The sequence below is a fragment of the Cryptomeria japonica genome, chromosome 10 (assembly GCF_030272615.1).
Source record: "Cryptomeria japonica chromosome 10, Sugi_1.0, whole genome shotgun sequence".
Lineage (NCBI taxonomy): Eukaryota > Viridiplantae > Streptophyta > Pinopsida > Cupressales > Cupressaceae > Cryptomeria > Cryptomeria japonica.
Window position 1 is genome coordinate 152018872 of NC_081414.1, and position 19154 is coordinate 152038025.

The 19154-nt window shown below is 34.5% G+C and overlaps 1 protein-coding gene across 2 annotated transcripts in view; it reads left to right on the forward strand.

The window, feature by feature from the left end:
* The window catches only part of LOC131047991 (uncharacterized), a 196653-nt gene extending 187070 nt beyond the window's left edge, over positions 1 to 9583 (forward strand). For both annotated transcript variants that reach the window (XM_057981806.2, XM_057981805.2), the window contains exons 14-16: positions 7928 to 8166; positions 8434 to 8584; positions 8661 to 9583. In XM_057981806.2, the coding sequence (XP_057837789.1) occupies positions 7928 to 8166; positions 8434 to 8584; positions 8661 to 8861 (591 nt within the window). In that variant the 3' untranslated portion in view covers positions 8862 to 9583. The remainder of the gene's footprint in view (positions 1 to 7927; positions 8167 to 8433; positions 8585 to 8660) is intronic.
* Positions 9584 to 19154: the final 9571 nt, after the last annotated feature.

Below are 19154 nucleotides of genomic sequence, written 5' to 3' on the forward strand. Positions count from 1 at the left end.
TGTAATGCATCTCGCATCTAATTGTAATATATCACTAACCACCACATCCTTCACCCATTTCCCCTTATCTATCTTGAACTTTTCCACGTAGTTCCCCCTTGTGACTTGATCATCAGCTATAAAGGCTCTTGCAACCAAATTTTAATGTCCCAAATAATATTGTTCAATGATAATAATGTATTTGAACATAAACAATAAACTTCAATACACTCCAGTAAACAAGACCAATAAAACTAGCTAGTGAACACCCAAACTTGCACTACTGAACCAGAAACTCATGAAACTTTTATATTGATATAATTCTAATTTTTACAACATACTGGACCGATGCAATAGTCATTACAATAGCTACATTGGCAAATAAAAAATCTGAAACTAACAATGCTTAACTCACACACACTACCAACCAAAGCACATGAAACTCTTTGATCTTCCACACTAGTTTGATATTCCCAACTTGAAAGGATCAAGAGCATCAAAGAACAATAGCAAAGAATCCTACAATATCACACAACACAACAACAAACTGATACAAACATTGCACTGTAACTACATATACTTCACTTGCAAACCTAGAACAAATGAACACACACTGAATAACTGAAATGTCCTGCAAATTTGTGAAGGTCCGGTGCAATCCCTAAACGAGTATACCTTCTCGAATCAAAGGGTTTTCATCCGTTGACTCCTATAACTAATGAATTTTCATCCACAAGCCACAATACTCTAGGGGTTTTGGTACACAAGCCACAATCCATTTTTTTTCACAAGAAATTCAATATTTGCAAAACTAGGGTTTTACAAGTTTTTTCAAGGTTACTATAGTAGCGTGCATAGGGAGGCATTTATTTATTTTAAATGGTCTCGTTATCCAATATCGTGATGGCAGGCAGCCGGTGTTTTATAGCTATAAATACAACACCTAGAAGTAGTGAATGCTCACAAGATTTGAGTAGAAATGTCTCAAAAGATCATTCTTGGTACCAAAACCTAACTAGTGGTTGTGGATAAAAGATCAGGAAAAGATTGATAAACATGGTACATCAATCCATAAGTATCATGCCACTTCGCCAACAAGCAAGTCTAGTCCACAAAGTACATTGCTTGCTCTAATTCAACGATCTTTTGTGGTGGTAAGAAATACATGGTTGTAGGTAGAGGGATTGTACAAATACGCTCTAGAGGAAAAGAGTTTCTTTTTCTCAATGTGTGCTATATACTAGGAATAGAGCTCAATAAGTCTGTTTATGTGACATAGTCCTTGTAATGTCCCCTACCGGTACAGTGCCTTAAGCCTACACTTGATTGCTTGATTATGGATAGCCCTGCAATCACTAGGATAGACACACAATACCTACAAACATATACATATTACTGATTAGCCTAAACCATCAGCACTAACATGCAGATAGCAAGAAAGTATCATAGGTTAAAGAGGAGAGCAAGGGACTGCTTGTCTACCAAATCCAAGGGCTGGTTGCTTCTAACCCCCTTGCTAGATGGGTAGTCTCCCTATGCTTTCCTTCTAAACCTTAATACTTTCAGACACACAAATAACCTCTCTGTCTTGAAAAGACTGGCAGGGAGATAGCAACTGGCATCTTGACTTCATGGGTCTTTGACCACATGATAGCCCCTCGTTGCCACTGATTACCATCTCCAGTGCTCCCTCCAAGATGGAGTTGAAAACATTACTCTAACTATTAATTGATGTGCAGCAGTAGCCTAAATGAATTATCACATATATTCACCCAGTTACATGCAAGAGTATTCTAATTACTAATTGATATACATCAATAATTTTAATTGAAATTTTCAGTACGTATTAAAGTCATGCTGTCTCAGTCAGATACAAATAGCAATATATATCAGTTGTGCTGTCCCAGTCATATATATCAGTCATGCTGTCCCAGTCATATACAGACAGTAGTATATATCAGAACTGCCATATTTAATAAATACATATATAAATATTTCATATCTAATATTTAAATACTGTTTCCTAAAGCGATAATTAATATCCTGATTGAAGTAAGTTATTGTGTTCTTGGCTGGGCCAAGAACACAATTCCTTACCTGTCCTTGGTAGAGTAGAAGAAAATTCCAATGTGCTCTTGCTGGCGATACTTTCCTCTTCCCTTCCTATTATCGATTCCCATAAACCCTCTTTGACCCACGCATGCTTACCTTTATTGTAAAGAAAAAGGCACGCTCATTGGGGGAGACGTGACTTAGTCTTGAGTCACGTCCTCCCAATATTAAACGGTATCTCTTTACCCAATAAGAAATCGTGGCATTCATAATCAGTTCATTGGGTGTTAATAATATTATTTAATCTATTAGTTATTAACACATTCTTCTTTATTATATATATTTAACAACACATATTAAATATTCAATATTAATATTTAGTTATTGATTTAATTAACATTATATTGCTTAATTAATTCAATTAATAATATATTGCTTAACTGATTCAATTCATATTATATTGCTGATAGAAATAAATGGATGATTAATCAAATACTAAATAAATGTATTAATATTTAATTATATTTTAATTTAATTTTTATTTTTTTATTCTTTTGTATTTTAATTTTATTATTATTATTTATTATTATTAAATTATATTTCAAGTGGGGACATTACAGTCCTAATCTAGATATTAATTTTGGCAAACACAAATGCAATATCATTGACTAGGAGACCAAGAAGACTATTGCTTTGGTATAGAGTATCATATAGATTGGTTGAAACTAGACAAGTTAGGGAACATGCATTGGCAGCCAATAGTGCATCAGACATTGTTATACTTTGGCATCAATGATATAGACACCTCAATTTGTTCTCCCTCTCTTTGATGGCTTGAGAGAACTTGGTAGATGGGATTCCTGACTTTCAACCATTGATATGGTGTGTGTGTGGGGCTTGTTAGACTGGGAAGCAAAATAGAACACCATTTGATGATAGACAAGTTTGGAAAGTCAAGAGAGTGTTGTAGTTGGTTCATGTAGGTATTTGTGAACCAATGAACACAACATCAATCACTAGGTGCACGTATTTTCTTTTCTTTGTGGATGGTTTTAGTGGGAAAATGTGAGTATATTTTTCGAAATGAAAATCCGAGGTGTTTTATAAATTTAAAATGTTTAAAGCATTAGTAGAAAAAGAGTTAGAGTGTGACATAACCACTCTTAAATATGATAATGGAGGCAAATTTTTTTCTAAAGAATTAAACAACTTTTGTGCTAAACACGACATCAAAAGATAATTTACCACATCCTACACTACACAATAGAATGGAGTAGTTGAGAAGTGGAACTGTACTATTAAAGAGATGGCTCGGTGTATGATGGAGAACATGAGTGTGTCCAAGAGGTTTTGGGCCGAAGTTGTATATATTGTAGTTTATATGCTAAACGAGTCTCTCACATTGGTGGTGAAATATGAGATTCAAAGGAAGCATAGTTTGGAAGGAAATTGAAAGGTAGTCATCTTAAGGTCTTTGGTTCCATTGTATATGGTTGGATTCTGGATGAAAAGTGAACCAAATTAAATCCTAAGAGTAAGAAATTGATGCTCATGTGGTACATTGGAAATCATAAAGCCTAGTTTTTCCCAATTGATGCGCATGTGATGAACAACATTTTTTTGGTTAGGGTTTCCCAATTAGATCCCTTAATTTGATTCCATTTATAATTTGGTTTGCTGAGTCAGTCTCACTTATGTAATGTCCCCACTTTGAAATATAATATAATAATGAATAATAATAATAAAATTAAAATACAAAAAAATAAAAATAAAAAATTAAATAAAAATATAAAAGAATATAATTAAAATTTGATTAAAGTTAATGATTGGTCAAAAGGCATGAAATGATAAGTTGTGACTCCTCCAAATATGAGGTATAAAAGGGAGAGGAGAACTTATTTGAAGGGGGGATGATTTGGGGATCAGAAGTGAACATCTGATTTAAATAAGAAGTGCAGATCTGATTGTGAATGGTTGTCCATTTCAAAGGGCAGACATAATGAAGAGTTGCACTCTTTCAAAGGGTGCTAATAGTGAAAAGGTGTGTCTCTTGCCAAAGGGCATACATAATGAAGAGGTGTGACCTCTCCCTCACATTGAGAGATATAAAGGAAAGGAATCAAAAGCATCCAGTGACATCACAATGGATCAGATCAAATCAGAACTATTATTAAGTTACAGGCAGTAACATCTTTGTTCTTGGTGGTATGCATGGGGATGTGCTTAATATATATGCTTAGTAAATGAAGCCTGATTATCTTCTTATGCAGAATTTTATAGTAATATTAATATAGAGTGCAATATGTATGACAGTCATACTGAATTTCATATACATTCATAGTACGACAAGATATTGACATAATTACAGTCTCGAGCTCTTAACCAATTCTTATTCCTTTTTCCTTAGGAGTGGTGTGATGCTGTTAGGGAGAGGCAAAGTAAAACCATCTCATGATAGATGAGCCCCAAGGATGAAAGAACTCATGATCCTGCCATGAGCCCCAAGGGTGAATGGACTGAGGTTTCGGTAAGCTGGGCTACATTAGGGAGATGGTATCATCGCACCCTAGACAAGCAAGTCACCCATCTAGGATTAGAAACTAGAAGGGGATTAAGATTAGGCCTGAACAAGGACAATGCCTAACTGTACTATGAGCAACCCTAGTCTTTAATTCATAATTACTGTAACATGTTAGGTAGTAATGTATATTTCCCTTTGGGAATTGACAGCCTATAAATAGGGGGCATTACAACTTCTGTGTAATGGTACTATGATATAAATCATTTTAATTTATCATTTGACAATTGACATTGAATTATCAATGCCCAGCTGCGTTCTCAATTCTACATTTAATCAAGCACATTTTTTGCAAATTATAGTTTACATATATATGAAATCCGCTGTCCTCAAAATTTACAAACTTTTTTACTGTCCCCAAATGTTGTCTCTATGTCCCTATGTGCCAGATCAGACAAACATTGATTGCCTATTTGCATGGAGGTTCAATGAAGCAATATTTTGCAAAAAATCGCAATTATACCCAATTAATCCTGAATCCCGGAGCTAGCCAATTTATTCCCCAAAAAAATCCCAATTCATGAAAAAATCATTGACCAAGTGTTGACCCAATTTTCAAAGTTTTTTTGCATTGAAATCATGTTAAAACCCCAAAAATGGCAAAAAAGTGAAAAAAATCATTGTACAAACTTGCAAAACCCTAGAAAAACGTGTGAAATTATTGAATTGCTTAAAAATAGGGTTGGTCTGAGACAAAATCAGAGTCAATGTGGAATCAACATTGAAGAAGTTTGTTATTTTGTCCATTTTCAGGGGGTTCATCATTCCCCACACTTCACTTGTTCATACCCACGAGCTCAACGACCCAACAAAGGTAGAAAGCCCACGAGTTTAGTGGCCCAGTAGGGGTTTGAACCTTGGTGGCTACCTCACCAATGGAGTTTTTCTACCACAACACTAAACGTTTAAAGACATATTTAATATATGTAGATATAGATATATGATTTTTAATTTATAAAAATATATTGTTAATTTTTGCTCAAACAAAGACATACAATTCATTATGTGAGCAATATATCTAAAGTGCTCCATGAAATAGATTTGAATGACAACAAACAAGCTTACATAGTTGTAATAAAAGAGCCTCCAACACACAATCATTAAAATTTGTCTCTATCTAAAATAGTAGTTGCAAGCTAGGTATTGCCAAAACCAGTGGCTTGCTAATCTTTTACTTCAAATAAACAAATGCCTTTTGTTGAATTCTACCCCATATAAAAGACTTACCAATTGCCATCAGGGAATATAAAGCATTGGAACTATGGAATATGATTTGATAAGCTTTCTCAAATATTGAACTACCCCTAGAAAACTCCTTGCCTCAATCACAATGAAAGTCTTGGATCACTTCAAAATGGCTTCCACTTTTACTAAATTCCTAATGATTGTTGGATCTCTATTTGATAAATTTTGATCTCAACTACTTCATAGACTCAGCTAATATTTGATCTTAGAGTTAGACAACTATTTGGTGTATTTGGTGACTGTCCTTTTAAAAAGTTAAATGAATATTTGCCTATGTAATCAGCAATATGAACATAAACAACAAATATCTATTTTCTACAATTCATGGGTTAAACTCCTTGTCTCAATCACAATGAAAATCTTGGATCACTTCAAAATGGCTTCCACTTTTACTAAATTCCTAACAATTGTTGGATATCTGTCTGATAAATTTTGATCTCAGCTACTTCATAGACTTAGCTAATACCCCTAGAAAACTCCTTGCTTCAATCACAATGAAAGTCTGGATCACTTCAAAATGGCTTCCACTTTTACTAAATTCCTAACAATAGTTGGATCTCAATCTGATAAATTTTGATCTTAGCTACTTCAGACTTAGCTAATCTTTGATCTCAGACTTTTAAACAACTATTTCGTGTCTTTGGTGACTGCCCTTTTAAAAAGTTAAATGAATATTTGCCTATGTAATCAGCAATATGAATATAAACAACAAAATCTATTTTCTACAATTCATGGGTTAAACTCTATTTTATTTACTCTCTATATCTCTATTCTATGGAAATGCCCTTAAGTTAAAAAAAAAAAAGTAGTTTCTCTTTTTCTACAAATTTTTAAGATTTTTAAAAATCCAATTTCTTACCCATTTTTTCAAAAAATCTTATACTTTTGGTTTGCCGATTTTTTCCGCAAATGATTTTTGTTACCATGATATAAAGCATTGGAATTGTGGAATATGATTTGATAAGCTTTCTAAAATATTTAATTAACCCTACAAAACTACTTGCCTCAATCACAATGAAATTCTTGGATCACTTCAAAGTGGCTTTCACTTTTACTATTTGTCTGTTAACTTTTGGTCTCAGTTACTTCATAGACTTATTTAATATTTGATCCGACTTAGACAACTATTTGATGTATTTGGTGACTGCCCTCTTAAAAAGTTAACTGATTATTTGCCTATGTAATCAATAATATGAATATAAACAACAAAAAAATATTTTCTACAATTCAGGGGTTAACTCTATTTTATTTGATCTTTATATCTCTATGCTATGGAAATGCCCTGAAGTTATTTAAAAAAAATAGTTTCTCTTTTTCTACAATTTTTTATGTTTTTTTTTAAATCCGATTTTTTCTTTATTTTTTCCTGATTTTTTCAAAAAATCTTATACTTTTGGTTTGCCGATTTTTTCCCTAAACGATTTTTGCTACTATGCTATGAAGAGTACTAGCTAAATAAGTAAGTAGTTATTCAAGTCAAACAAATATGAGCATTGTTCTTTTAATGGGCCGTGGAAACATTGATTTAAATCATGCTTTGAGGAATTCTATTTCAAGAAGGCAGGGTGCACATGTATAAAATATATTAACTGCATAATAAGGTTATTGATAGGTTTGTCTGCCATTACATAGCCACTTTGTCTTTCAACTGGCAAATCCCTGTCAAGCATTTCTGTGACTGGATTTTGCAGGATAGGTTGTGCAGAAACCACAAATGCCGTTCCTTCAAGCCAGTTTTCCACCACATTTTCTACATTATTTTGACTTGAGGTAATGCCTGAGCTAATAATATGATGGGCTGACCACTGGACCACTGGAAAGAAGGCTACTCCTGTTCTTTTGATTATACAAGATATGTTTTAGATATGTGACAGTTTGGACTGTAACAGCCATCTAGTTTCAGCCGATTGTTTATAGAATGCTGTTGCTCATTTTATTTCAAATATCATATTCCTTTTGATCTGATCAAGTACAATATATACTGTTCGTTGTTTTTAGTTTTCAAGAAACTTATAGTATTTAAATTTGAAGATTGTAGAAATGATTAAAAATTTAAATGTGAATGGTATGCAGCTGCATATAGGTGATGGAGTGAAGATGGTTGACGAAATGGCAAAAATTTCAAAATCTACTGGCTTACATGACATTTCACTCACAAATTCTATAGAATCCGAGTTTTCGCAAGCTAATGCAGAAACCTCGATAGCTGATGTACATACAAGTTTCACTATGGGACATGAAAGCAATATTTTAATAGAAGATAGAAAAGGCGTGCATGTTCTTATTATTGATGTGGACTCTGATGATTTAAGGTAAGTGATTTTTATTATCATATTATTAATTTGTGGTTAATTTAAGTGTAAAGTTGCTTGGTTCAACTTCAAATTGCCTTTATAGAAATAATTATTAATGCAAAATAAAGGACAGAGAGAAGGGTTCCATGCATGAAATGTATCTGCTTGGTTCAAAGATTACAAGTTATAATATAATTTTATAATTCTTATTGCTTTTCTTCTATTTGCTTTGCCGATTCTGTGATAAATTTTACTCATTTATCTGTATACTATTCATGTGTGCAGTACTGGTTTGAGCTGCCCACATTCAAGTTTTGTGGAAGAATCATTCCTAAGAAACGCAAAAGAGTCCCTTTGCATTGATGGAATTCTCATTCTGAATTTGGTTTCGCGTTCAGCAACAGTTCACAAGATGGTTATTTCAAGAATGGAAACGGTATTTGTTTTGAAATATTTTAATGCATATTCAATCATCTCTCGCATCTTTTGACAGTTGGCACTTATGTTTGCAGGTATTTGAGGAGCTCTTCAGTCTTGAGATAGAGGAAGATGTGAACAAGATTTTGTTTGCACTTCCTAAAAAGAGCTGTATAAGCACAGATGGGATAGTTGAAGGTGTGGCTAGGCTTGTAAAGCTGTTGGAAAGCTCCAGTCCCCGGGGAAATGGTCCGAATATTGAAGATTTTGCAAGAAAAATCAGATGTGTGAAATAAGATCTTGGTTTCTCAGCTTAAATATGACAATATTGATCCAACTATTGACTAGATCTGTTTGTGGACAAACTGAAAACATCAATGTGGAGTGAAGGATCTCCATATGGTTGATCCTTTCTATATGTGTTTTTGCGGCATGAAGCAATTTTAAATTGTTTACCACCCTTGTTGCAGGTTAGTTTCATTTTGGTTTATATTGCACTTGCAAGTCCGTTATTAAATTGTCACTCCCATTGTGGAAATCGTTCAATTATTATTTCCATAATTTAATTGTAAGCCACATTGTTATATGTTGTGATGTCTAACATATAACCTGTCATGCTCAGTGGTACATTTACCCATCATTCTCTATGCTTAATGGGTTTCTAGATATCTGTAATAGTGTATATTGGCCAAAGACTCTATTGTACATTAGGGGGATTCAAATATCCTTAAAAGCTACAGTTGTGCAAAGTTGCGAGCCATTGACATGTCTGTTGGGTTAAGGTCTTGTGGTTGAGATTGAGTATGGAAAAAACCTTACCTGGTGGGCTTCGAGCCCTTGTGTATGTATTTTAATGGGCACCAAGTTTCATGGTCCTTCAATGTATCGAAGGCTTGACTATTTGGTTTCTGTTGTTTTGAACATATCACTATTCTTAACAATGTAAATAGAAACCAAACCAAGAGATGTAAATGGTATATGCTATATGTTGCAAATAAGCTGGATATTTCTAGTTTTATACAGTGCGTAATAGTATAATGCTTGAAACAAGTGTAATTCAGGCAGATGTCATTTGAATATCTAATTTTCTGAACTGATGGAGTTGAAGCTAAATTAAGGCTCTTTAAACAAAATGAACAGAAATAATGTACAGTTGCAATCTGTGCCTGAATTTCAAAGGAAGAAATTAGTTCTCAAGCGAAAAATGTGATAAAAGAGCCTTACAGTTTCCATAATGGCGTGAAGTACTATGCAAAAACTCAGGCATTACCAGATCTTCTGATAGAGCTATATCGAAACAATATTCATCTTTAATAATTTTGGTCTTTAGTCAGAATGGTCACATATAATATTCATATTTTGATAGGTGAAAGGACAAAAATACCTATAAAACATGTCTCGAAATATATAATACCTATAGAATTTTGAAATCGTGTCTCGAATATATAATACTCATATTTTGATAGGTGAAAGGACAAAAATACCTATAAAACATGCATGTATGCAATTCTCAAAACATAACTATAAAATGGGACATGCTAATCTTAATGTAACAATGTTTAATAATAATGATAGATCATAAATAATAATGGAAAGCAACCATAAAGAAGATGCAAACCATATTTAATAGAAATGATAGATCATAAATAGAAATGGAAAGAAACCTTAAAGATGCAAACCATAACATGAAGATCATGTAAAACAATTTGATACTACTACAACCACAAGACACCAATATACAGGAGGTATGAATACAAGATGCCATGAAAGGTATTAAAAAACAAGTGATCAATACGACAATTCAAAACTAGGCATCCAAATCCTCATGTGCAATCTCAAACCTTACCAAAATAGTCAACTTACCTTGAATAATAACTCCTCTTACACACCTTACATCCATCTCTTCTGCCATAAGCATCATAGATTTTTTTATAATGGTCAAATTGGTCAAGATTCCAATCCTACAAACTTCATGGGAAGATTGGCCATTTTTTTCGTATGATTTAACAATAAAAGATCTTACATCTTACACATCTTGATTTATCTAATTCTCAACACCTCTCCAAAAGTAGCTCCTAACTTAAATGTAGCTCCTAACTTGCCTACCATAGAGAGGGGCCTAGAAGTCTACCCTCACCACATTCTTTGGAGAGAGAACATTTATTTATTATCATTAAATAGAACTATTAAAACTGCTCTAGGGATTTGCAAAGTGAATGGCGTTTGATTCCAACATTTTCCTACTTGACATTTACATTGCAATGACATAGTTACAAAATATAGTCAACCAATCTTGTGAAGAGGAGAGAGTTATGGCATCTTTACACCAATTAAACTTCTCGATTGTCACTAGCTTAGTGAGAGATTCTACAACATTATTTGAGGTGTCCACTTTCAATAACATGACACTATCACCCTTATTATTTTATGAAACAAACTGATATTGAACATCAATAAGCTTCATTCTAGCATGTCACATTGGGTTTTTAACTAAACAAATGACACTTTGATCGTTACATCCATTTCTAACTTGCTTACACTTGTTAGCCATAAAATTAAGCTCAAATCATTATTCGTTAAGAACATGAACATATGCTTGATTGTTGAAAAATTGAAATGAGAAACTAATGTTTTTTTACATGCCCACACCTTGTAGGGTGTTTTGTCAACTAGAGTAGAAGAGAGACTCGTTAATCATGTAATGAGATATATTTGTATAATTTTAACATGAGCATGATCAATTGAGGAGGACACTTAATGGTGTGTGAATGCATGAAAATGTATTAAGTGAAACTTGCATACAAACTTAGCCCATTCAAACAACTACATGCAAAACTCAAAATGACAAATAAGTTGATATGTTGATTGGTTGGATGTGGTTGCTCATTGATCCATTTATAGATTTTTGATGATGACAATCAATGGCTAAGATTCAATGTCAAATGGATAGATATGATTGATTGAGAGAGATGGTATGAATTGAAGGCTTATCCTTGTGACAAGTGCCACAAATAGAATGGACATGTCACTAGTACATTTGGGGCTCAATTCTGATGGCAGTTCATCGGGATTCCAACTACAATTCGTTGGATTGTCGAGGAGCAACGCCGTTGAAAACTTGTAGTCGGACATTTCGCTGGTGCTCAAGACCATTGGAATTCCAACACCATCAAAGACTCTTTTGACGACGACCATGACTGCGCTTAGCCGTCGGTAAAACTCGATAAGTCGTCAGAATTTCAACAGCTTCCAGGTAATGTTCTGACGATTTAGGCATCAAAATAAATTGGAATTCCGACGATCCCCTCACTGCTTAGCCGTCGGTAAAACTCGATATGTCGTCGGAATTCCAACAACAACCAGGGCATCTGCACCGACGAAGATGTTGTATGTGCGACGGTTCGGGCATCTGAATTCAGACGCCCCTGTCACTGTTTAGCCGTGGGAATTCCAACGACAACGAGGGCATCTGCACCGACAAGGATGCTGTATGTGCGACGGTTCGAGCGTCGAAATAAATTGGGTGGGCGTCCCCTCACTGCTTAGCAGTCGGCAAAACTCGATAAGTCGTCAGAATAAATTGGGTGGGCATCAAAATTCCGACGCCCCCTCACTGCTTAGTCGTCGGTGAAACTTGATAAGTTGTCGAAATAAATTGGGTGTGCGTCGGAATTCCGATGCCCCCTCACTGCTTTTTCGATGAGGATGTTATTGGACATACAACATCCTCATCGGATGCTTGTTGGATGGAAAGGTTTGCACTTATTGACCAATATGATAATATTAAAGATTCATTATTCTGTATCAGCCAACCAAACGATAATAAAAACAATTTGACAATCTAATCATGCGACAGTTTGGGCGTCGGATGCTTGGTGGATGGAAAGATTTGAAGTGATTGACCAATACAATAATACTAAAGATTCATTGTTTTGTATCAACCAACCAAATGACAATAAAAACAATTTGACAATCTAATCTTTCCACTCGAAGACCAGCCTAAAAAAACCATGTATGATTCAAGAATTGTGTCCCACGTTAAGTTCTTCAATCCCATCAATAGCCACCCATAGGTGGCATACCATAAGCTGGCATGGGAGGCATTCCCATTCCACTCATACCTGGCTAAAAGCAACCTCCCATGCCCACTCCCATGCCATGCATTGGAGGTGCTGGCAAAGCAAAGGGGAAGAAGCCGAGCATACATATTCTGTAAACAAAATAGACACACTTATTTTTGTAGAAGATTTAAAATGTTTATTAAAGAGAAACATAAAATATTCACAGAATCATCAGAGTATATCAAGAACCTGAAGTAGGTATGGAAACACAAATTCAATCATATTATTCATCCAGGCAAGTTCTAAAGCCACATCTGGTCTGATCAAGTCATAGCATATGAACAAGCATGAAGCAAAGCATTCTTTCTTGCCCTGCAGTTCCAAATGCAAAAGTAAGCCCCATTTCAATGCTCCAATCCAAAATGAAAATTCAAAATATACTTTAGCCCATGAGAGAGAACAACCAACTATATGTTTTACCAATTGTATACCTGTTCCACAAAATACACCAGCAAATCCTCTGCAAGTTCACGATGACTCGATTCAGAACTAGTTTCCATTGCATCCTTGTAAAGATTATCTTTTTTAGACAGTGCAATATGTTAGCACATAATTTTTGTATAATTTCCTTAATTATGCTCTTAAAATGCTATTGGAGGTGCTGGCAAAGCAAGGAGAAGAAGCCGAGCATACATATTCTATAAACAAAATATGCACATATTTATTTGAATTTTTAAAAACCATCAGTAGAGTAGAACAAGTGCTCCTTGAGGCTCAATTAAGCAAAATGCATACCTGTTGAGCAACAAGATCTTTCTCTTCTTTCTCCTTGGATTTCTCTTCTTGGACAACCTCTAACTTGTTACACAAAATACCTGTTCCACAAAATACACCAGCAATTCCTCTGCAAGTTCACGATCACCCGATTGAGAACTAGTTTCCATTGCATCCTTGTAAAGATTATCCTTTTTAGACAATGCAATATGTTCACACATAATTTTTGTATAATTTTCTTAAAAATGCCATTTTTCTATAATTTTCTTAATTATGCTCTTAAAAATGCTATTTTATATAATTTCCTTAATTATGCTCTTAAAATGCTATTGGAGGTGCTGACAAAGCAAGGGGAAGAAGCTGAGCATACATATTCTGTAAACAAAATAGGCACATTTGTTTGAATTTTTAAAAACCGTCAGTAGAGTAGAACAAGTGCTCCTTGAGGCTCAATTAAGAAAAATGCATACCTGTTGAGCAACAAGATCTCTCTCTTCTTTCTCCTTGGATTTCTCTTCTTGGACAACATCTAGCTTGTTCCACAAAATACCTGTTCCACAAAATACACCAACAATTCCTCTACAAGTTCACGATCACCCGATTGAGAACTAGTTTCCATTTCATCCTTGTAAAGATTATCCTTTTTACACAGTGTAATAAGTTAGCACATAATTTTTGTATAATTTCCTTAAAAATGCTATTTTTCTATAATTTCCTTAATTATGCTCTTAAAAATGTTATTTTCTATAATTTCCTTAATTATGCTCTTAAAATTCTATTGGAGGTGTTGGCAAAGCAAGGGGAAGAAGTTGAGCATACATATTTTGTAAACAAAATAGGCACATATTTATTTGAATTTTTAAAAACCGCCAGTAGAGTAGAATAAGTGCTCCTTGAAGCTCAATTAAGCAAAATGCATACCTATTGAGCAACAAGATTTTTCTCTTCTTTCTCCTTGGATTTCTCTTCATGGACAACCTCTAACTTGTTCCACAAAATACACCAGCAATTCCTTTGCAAGTTCACGATCACCCGATTGAGAACTAGTTTCCATTGCATCCTTGTAAAGATTATCGTTTTTAGACAGTGCAATATGTTAGCACATAATTTTTGTATAATTTCCTTAATTATGCTCTTAAAAATGCTATTTTCTATAATTTCCTTAATTATGCTCTTAAAATGCTATTGGAGGTGCTGGCAAAGCAAGGGGAAGAAGCTGAGCATACATATTCTGTAAACGAAATAGGCACAGATTATTTGAATTTTTAAAAACTGTCAGTAGAGTAGAATAAGTAATCCTTGAGGCTCAATTAAGCAAAATGGATACCTATTGAGCAACAAGATCTTTCTCTTCTTTGTCCTTGGATTTCTCTTCTTGGACAACCTCTAACTTGTTCCACAAAATACCCGTTCCACAAAATACACCAGCAATTCCTCTGCAAGTTCACGATCACTCGATTGAGAACTAGTTTCCATTGCATCCTTGTAAAGATTATCCTTTTTAGACAGTGCAATATGTTAGCACATAATTTTTGTATAGTTTCGTTAAAAATGCTATTTTTCTAAGAATTTCCTTAATTATGCTCTTAAAAATGCTATTTTCTATAATTTCCTTGATTATGCTCTTAAAATGCTATTGGAGGTGCTAGCAAAGCAAGGGGAAGAAGCTGAACATACATATTCTGTAAACAAAATAGGCACATATTTATTTGAATTTTTTAAAACCATCAGTAGAGTAGAACAAGTGCTCCTTGAGGCTCAGATAAGCAAAATGCATACCTGTTGAGCAACAAGATCTTTCTCTTTTTTCTCCTTGGATTTCTCTTCTTGAACAACGTCTAACTTGTTCCACAAAATACACTAGCGATTCCTCTGCAAGTTCACGATCACCCGATTGAGAACTAGTTTCCATTGCATCCTTGTAAATATTATCCTTTTTAAACAGTGCAATATGTTAGCACATAATTTTTGTATAATTTCCTTAAAAATGCTATTTTTCTATAATTTTCTTAATTATGCTCTTAAAAATGCTATTTTCTATAATTTCCTTAATGATGCTCTTAAAATGCTATTGGAGGTGCTGGCAAAACAAGGGGAAATAGCCAAGCATACATATTTTGTAAACAAAATAGGCACATTTATTTGAATTTTTAAAAACCGTCAGTAGAATATAACAAGTGCTCCTTGAGGCTCAATTAAGCAAAATGCATACCTGTTGAGCAACAAGATCTTTCTCTTCTTTCTCCTTGGATTTCTCTTCTTGGACAACCTCTAACTTGTTCCACAAAATACCTGTTCCACAAAATACACTAGCAATTCATCTGCAAGTTCACAATCACCCGATTGAAAAATAGTTTCCATTACATCCTTGTAAAGATTATCCTTTTTCGACAGTGTAATATGTTAGCACATCATTTTTGTATAATTTCCTTAAAAATGCTATTTTTGTATAATTTCCTTAATTATGCTCTTAAAAATGCTATTTTATATAATTTCCTTAATTATGCTCTTAAAATGCTATTGGAGGTGCTGGCAAAGCAAGGGGAAGAAGCTGAGCATACATATTCTGTAAAATAAATAGGCACATATTTATTTGAATTTTTAAAAACCGTCAGTAGAGTAGAACAAGTGCTCCTTGAGGCTCAATTAAGCAAAATGCATCCCTGTTGAGCAATAAGATCTTTCTCTTCTTTCTCCTTGGATTTCTCTTCTTGAACAACCTCTAACTTGTTCCACAAAATACCCGTTCCACAAAATACACCAACAATTCCTCTGCAAGTTCACGATCACCCGATTGAGAACTAGTTTCCATTGCATCCTTGCAAAGATTATCCTTTTTAGATAGTGCAATATGTTAGCACATAATTTTTGTATAATTTCCTTAAAAATGTCATTTTTCTATAATTTCCTTAATTATGCTCTTAAAAATGCTATTGGAGGTGCTGGCAAAGCAAGGGGAAGAAGCCGAGCATACATATTCTGTAAAATAAATAGGCACATATTTATTTGAATTTTTAAAAACTGTCAGTAGAGTAGAACAAGTGCTCCTTGAGGCTCAATTAAGCAAAATGCATCCCTGTTGAGCAATAAGATCTTTCTCTCCTTTCTCCTTGGATTTCTCTTCTTGGACAACCTCTAACTTGTTCCACAAAATACCCGTTCCACAAAATACACCAACAATTCCTCTGCAAGTTCACGATCACCCGATTGAGAACTAGTTTCCATTGCATCCTTGCAAAGATTATCCTTTTTTTACAGTGCAATATGTTAGCACATCATTTTTGTATAATTTCCTTAAAAATGCTATTTTTGTATAATTTCCTTAATTATGCTCTTAAAAATGCTATTTTCTATAATTTCCTTAATTATGCTCTTAAAATGCTATTGGAGGTGCTGTCAAAGAAAGGGGAAGAAGCTGAGCATACATATTGTGTAAACAAAATAGGCACATATTTATTTGAATTTTTAAAATCCGTCAGTAGAGTAGAACAAGTGCTCCTTGAGGCTCAATTAAGCAAAATGCATACCTGTTGAGCAACAAGATCTTTCTCTTCTTTCTCCTTGGATTTCTCTTCTTGGACAACCTCTAACTTGTTCCACAAAATACCTATTCCACAAAATACACTAGCAATTCCTCTGCAAGTTCACGATCACCCGATTGAGAACTAGTTTCCATTGCATCCTTGTAAAGATTATCCTTTTTGGACAGTGCAATATGTTAGCACATAATTTTTGTATAATTTCCTTAATTATGCTCTTAAAAATGCTATTTTATATAATTTCCTTAATTATGCTCTTGAAATGCTGTTGGAGGTGCTGGCAAAGCAAGGGGAAGAAGCTGAGCATACATATTTTGTAAACAAAATAGGCACATATTTATTTGAATTTTTTAAAACTGTCAATAGAGTAGAACAAGTGCTCCTTGAGGGTCAATTAAGCAAAATGCATACTTGTTGAGCAACAAGATCTTTCTCTTCTTTCTCCTTGGATTTCTCTTCTTGGACATCCTCTAACTTGTCCTTAACAAGCTCATTAACTTTTATTGTGTATTCTTGAATGAACTTTGATTTTTTTTTTTTTTTTTGAATATTAGCTATTTAATTGTGCAGAAGATTTAAAATGTAAATTAAAGAGAAACTTAAAATATTCATAGAATCATCAGAGTATATCAAGAACATGAAGTAGGTATGGAAACACAAAGTCAATCATATTATTCATCCAGGCAAGTTCCAAAGCCACATCTGGTCTGATCAAGACACTATCGGGAAGACTCATGGCAATGAAGCCGATTGCATCGGGAAGATCTATGCCGATGGTGAAACCCATCGGGAAAACAATGCCTATCGCAATAACGCTAAATGTGCTCACCCGATGCCCGATGAGAATATCGGTTTGAGATATACGGATGAGGAGGAAAAGGAGTCACTGACTTAGGGTATTCTGATAAGAGAAAGTAATATGTCAAAGCAGATAAAGGGTGGTTCAGAGAGCGCCAAAAGAGAAATATTCATCGGGGAGACATATGCTGACGAGTCGTCATATCATAATTCAAAACCAAAATTTTTAAAAGTCTTCTATTTAATACTTGCAGTACATGCATCTATGGTTCACATGAGGCAAATTTTATGAGAAGTTAATTATTGCAAAAGAATATGGCGGAACTAGAAATTGCCTTGTCTAAATACTGTGTTGGTGAAAGAAGAATACACAGATAGAACACATTGCACATTTGAAAATCAGAGCAGAGGATTGTATTTGCAAAAATGGAAGCTTCGAGTTCAAAAGAAAAGAAGAGGGCGACCAAGAGCCTTGAATCTAAGGCGAAGAAAGGAAACACTGAAGAGGAGCCTCCAGTCAAGAAGTTAAACCAAGACATGATAGATCAAATGCAGGAACTCGACCCAAAATCTAGAAGGTCGAAGCAGCACCTGCCGGGGAGAGACCAATTAGAAGACAAGTACAGAGAGGTGGAGATGTCTGGACCAAGGTAAGGGGACATGAACTGTTTATGTTCCACTATTTGAGGAGCAAGGAGATGCCGCTCTAAAATCCTTGGATGAAAAATTTAGGTAAGCTAACAGTCCCCAATGTTTTTGTAAACATAAGATTGCTAGAGGTTTTGGTAAGGAATTATAATTCGGTGAAGAGATGCATTCAACTCCCAAATGTGGCATTTATTAGATTTTCTGTGGGTACCATAAACGAGGTTTTCAATTTAGACCCCAGTCCTGATAAGCCCTTGTCCTTTGGGGACTTGGAGGAAGAATACCTCAGAATGGATACTACATATACCGGCTAGAAATTTGCCATCCACAAGAGGCAGGTAGAAAAATTAACAGAGGAAGACGAGCCACCATTCAACATTGATTTGTTTAGACACTACTTGCAGTATAATACATATGTTGTGTGGGCAAGTAGGAGGGGTGGAGGTGCTTGATCTAGCAAGCACTGGGCCACTGGTGTTAGCTTCTGATATACAAATGTATGAACCTAGGCCTTTTGACTATTCAACATATCTGGTGGAGAGGTTGCACGAAGGTTTTTTAAACCTGAGGGATGATACTCATCCCAATTTCAAATTTTATTCACTATTGATGCATTTAGTGTTATTTTATGGACATGTAAAGGGAAGGTGAGGAGAAACCCGTCCAATTGTGGACATCTCTTTGGGGTTCTCGATATATGAGGTCCAACTATATTAAGTCTGAAGAACTTATTGTGATTGCATTGTACTGAATGTATGGGATTTCATGT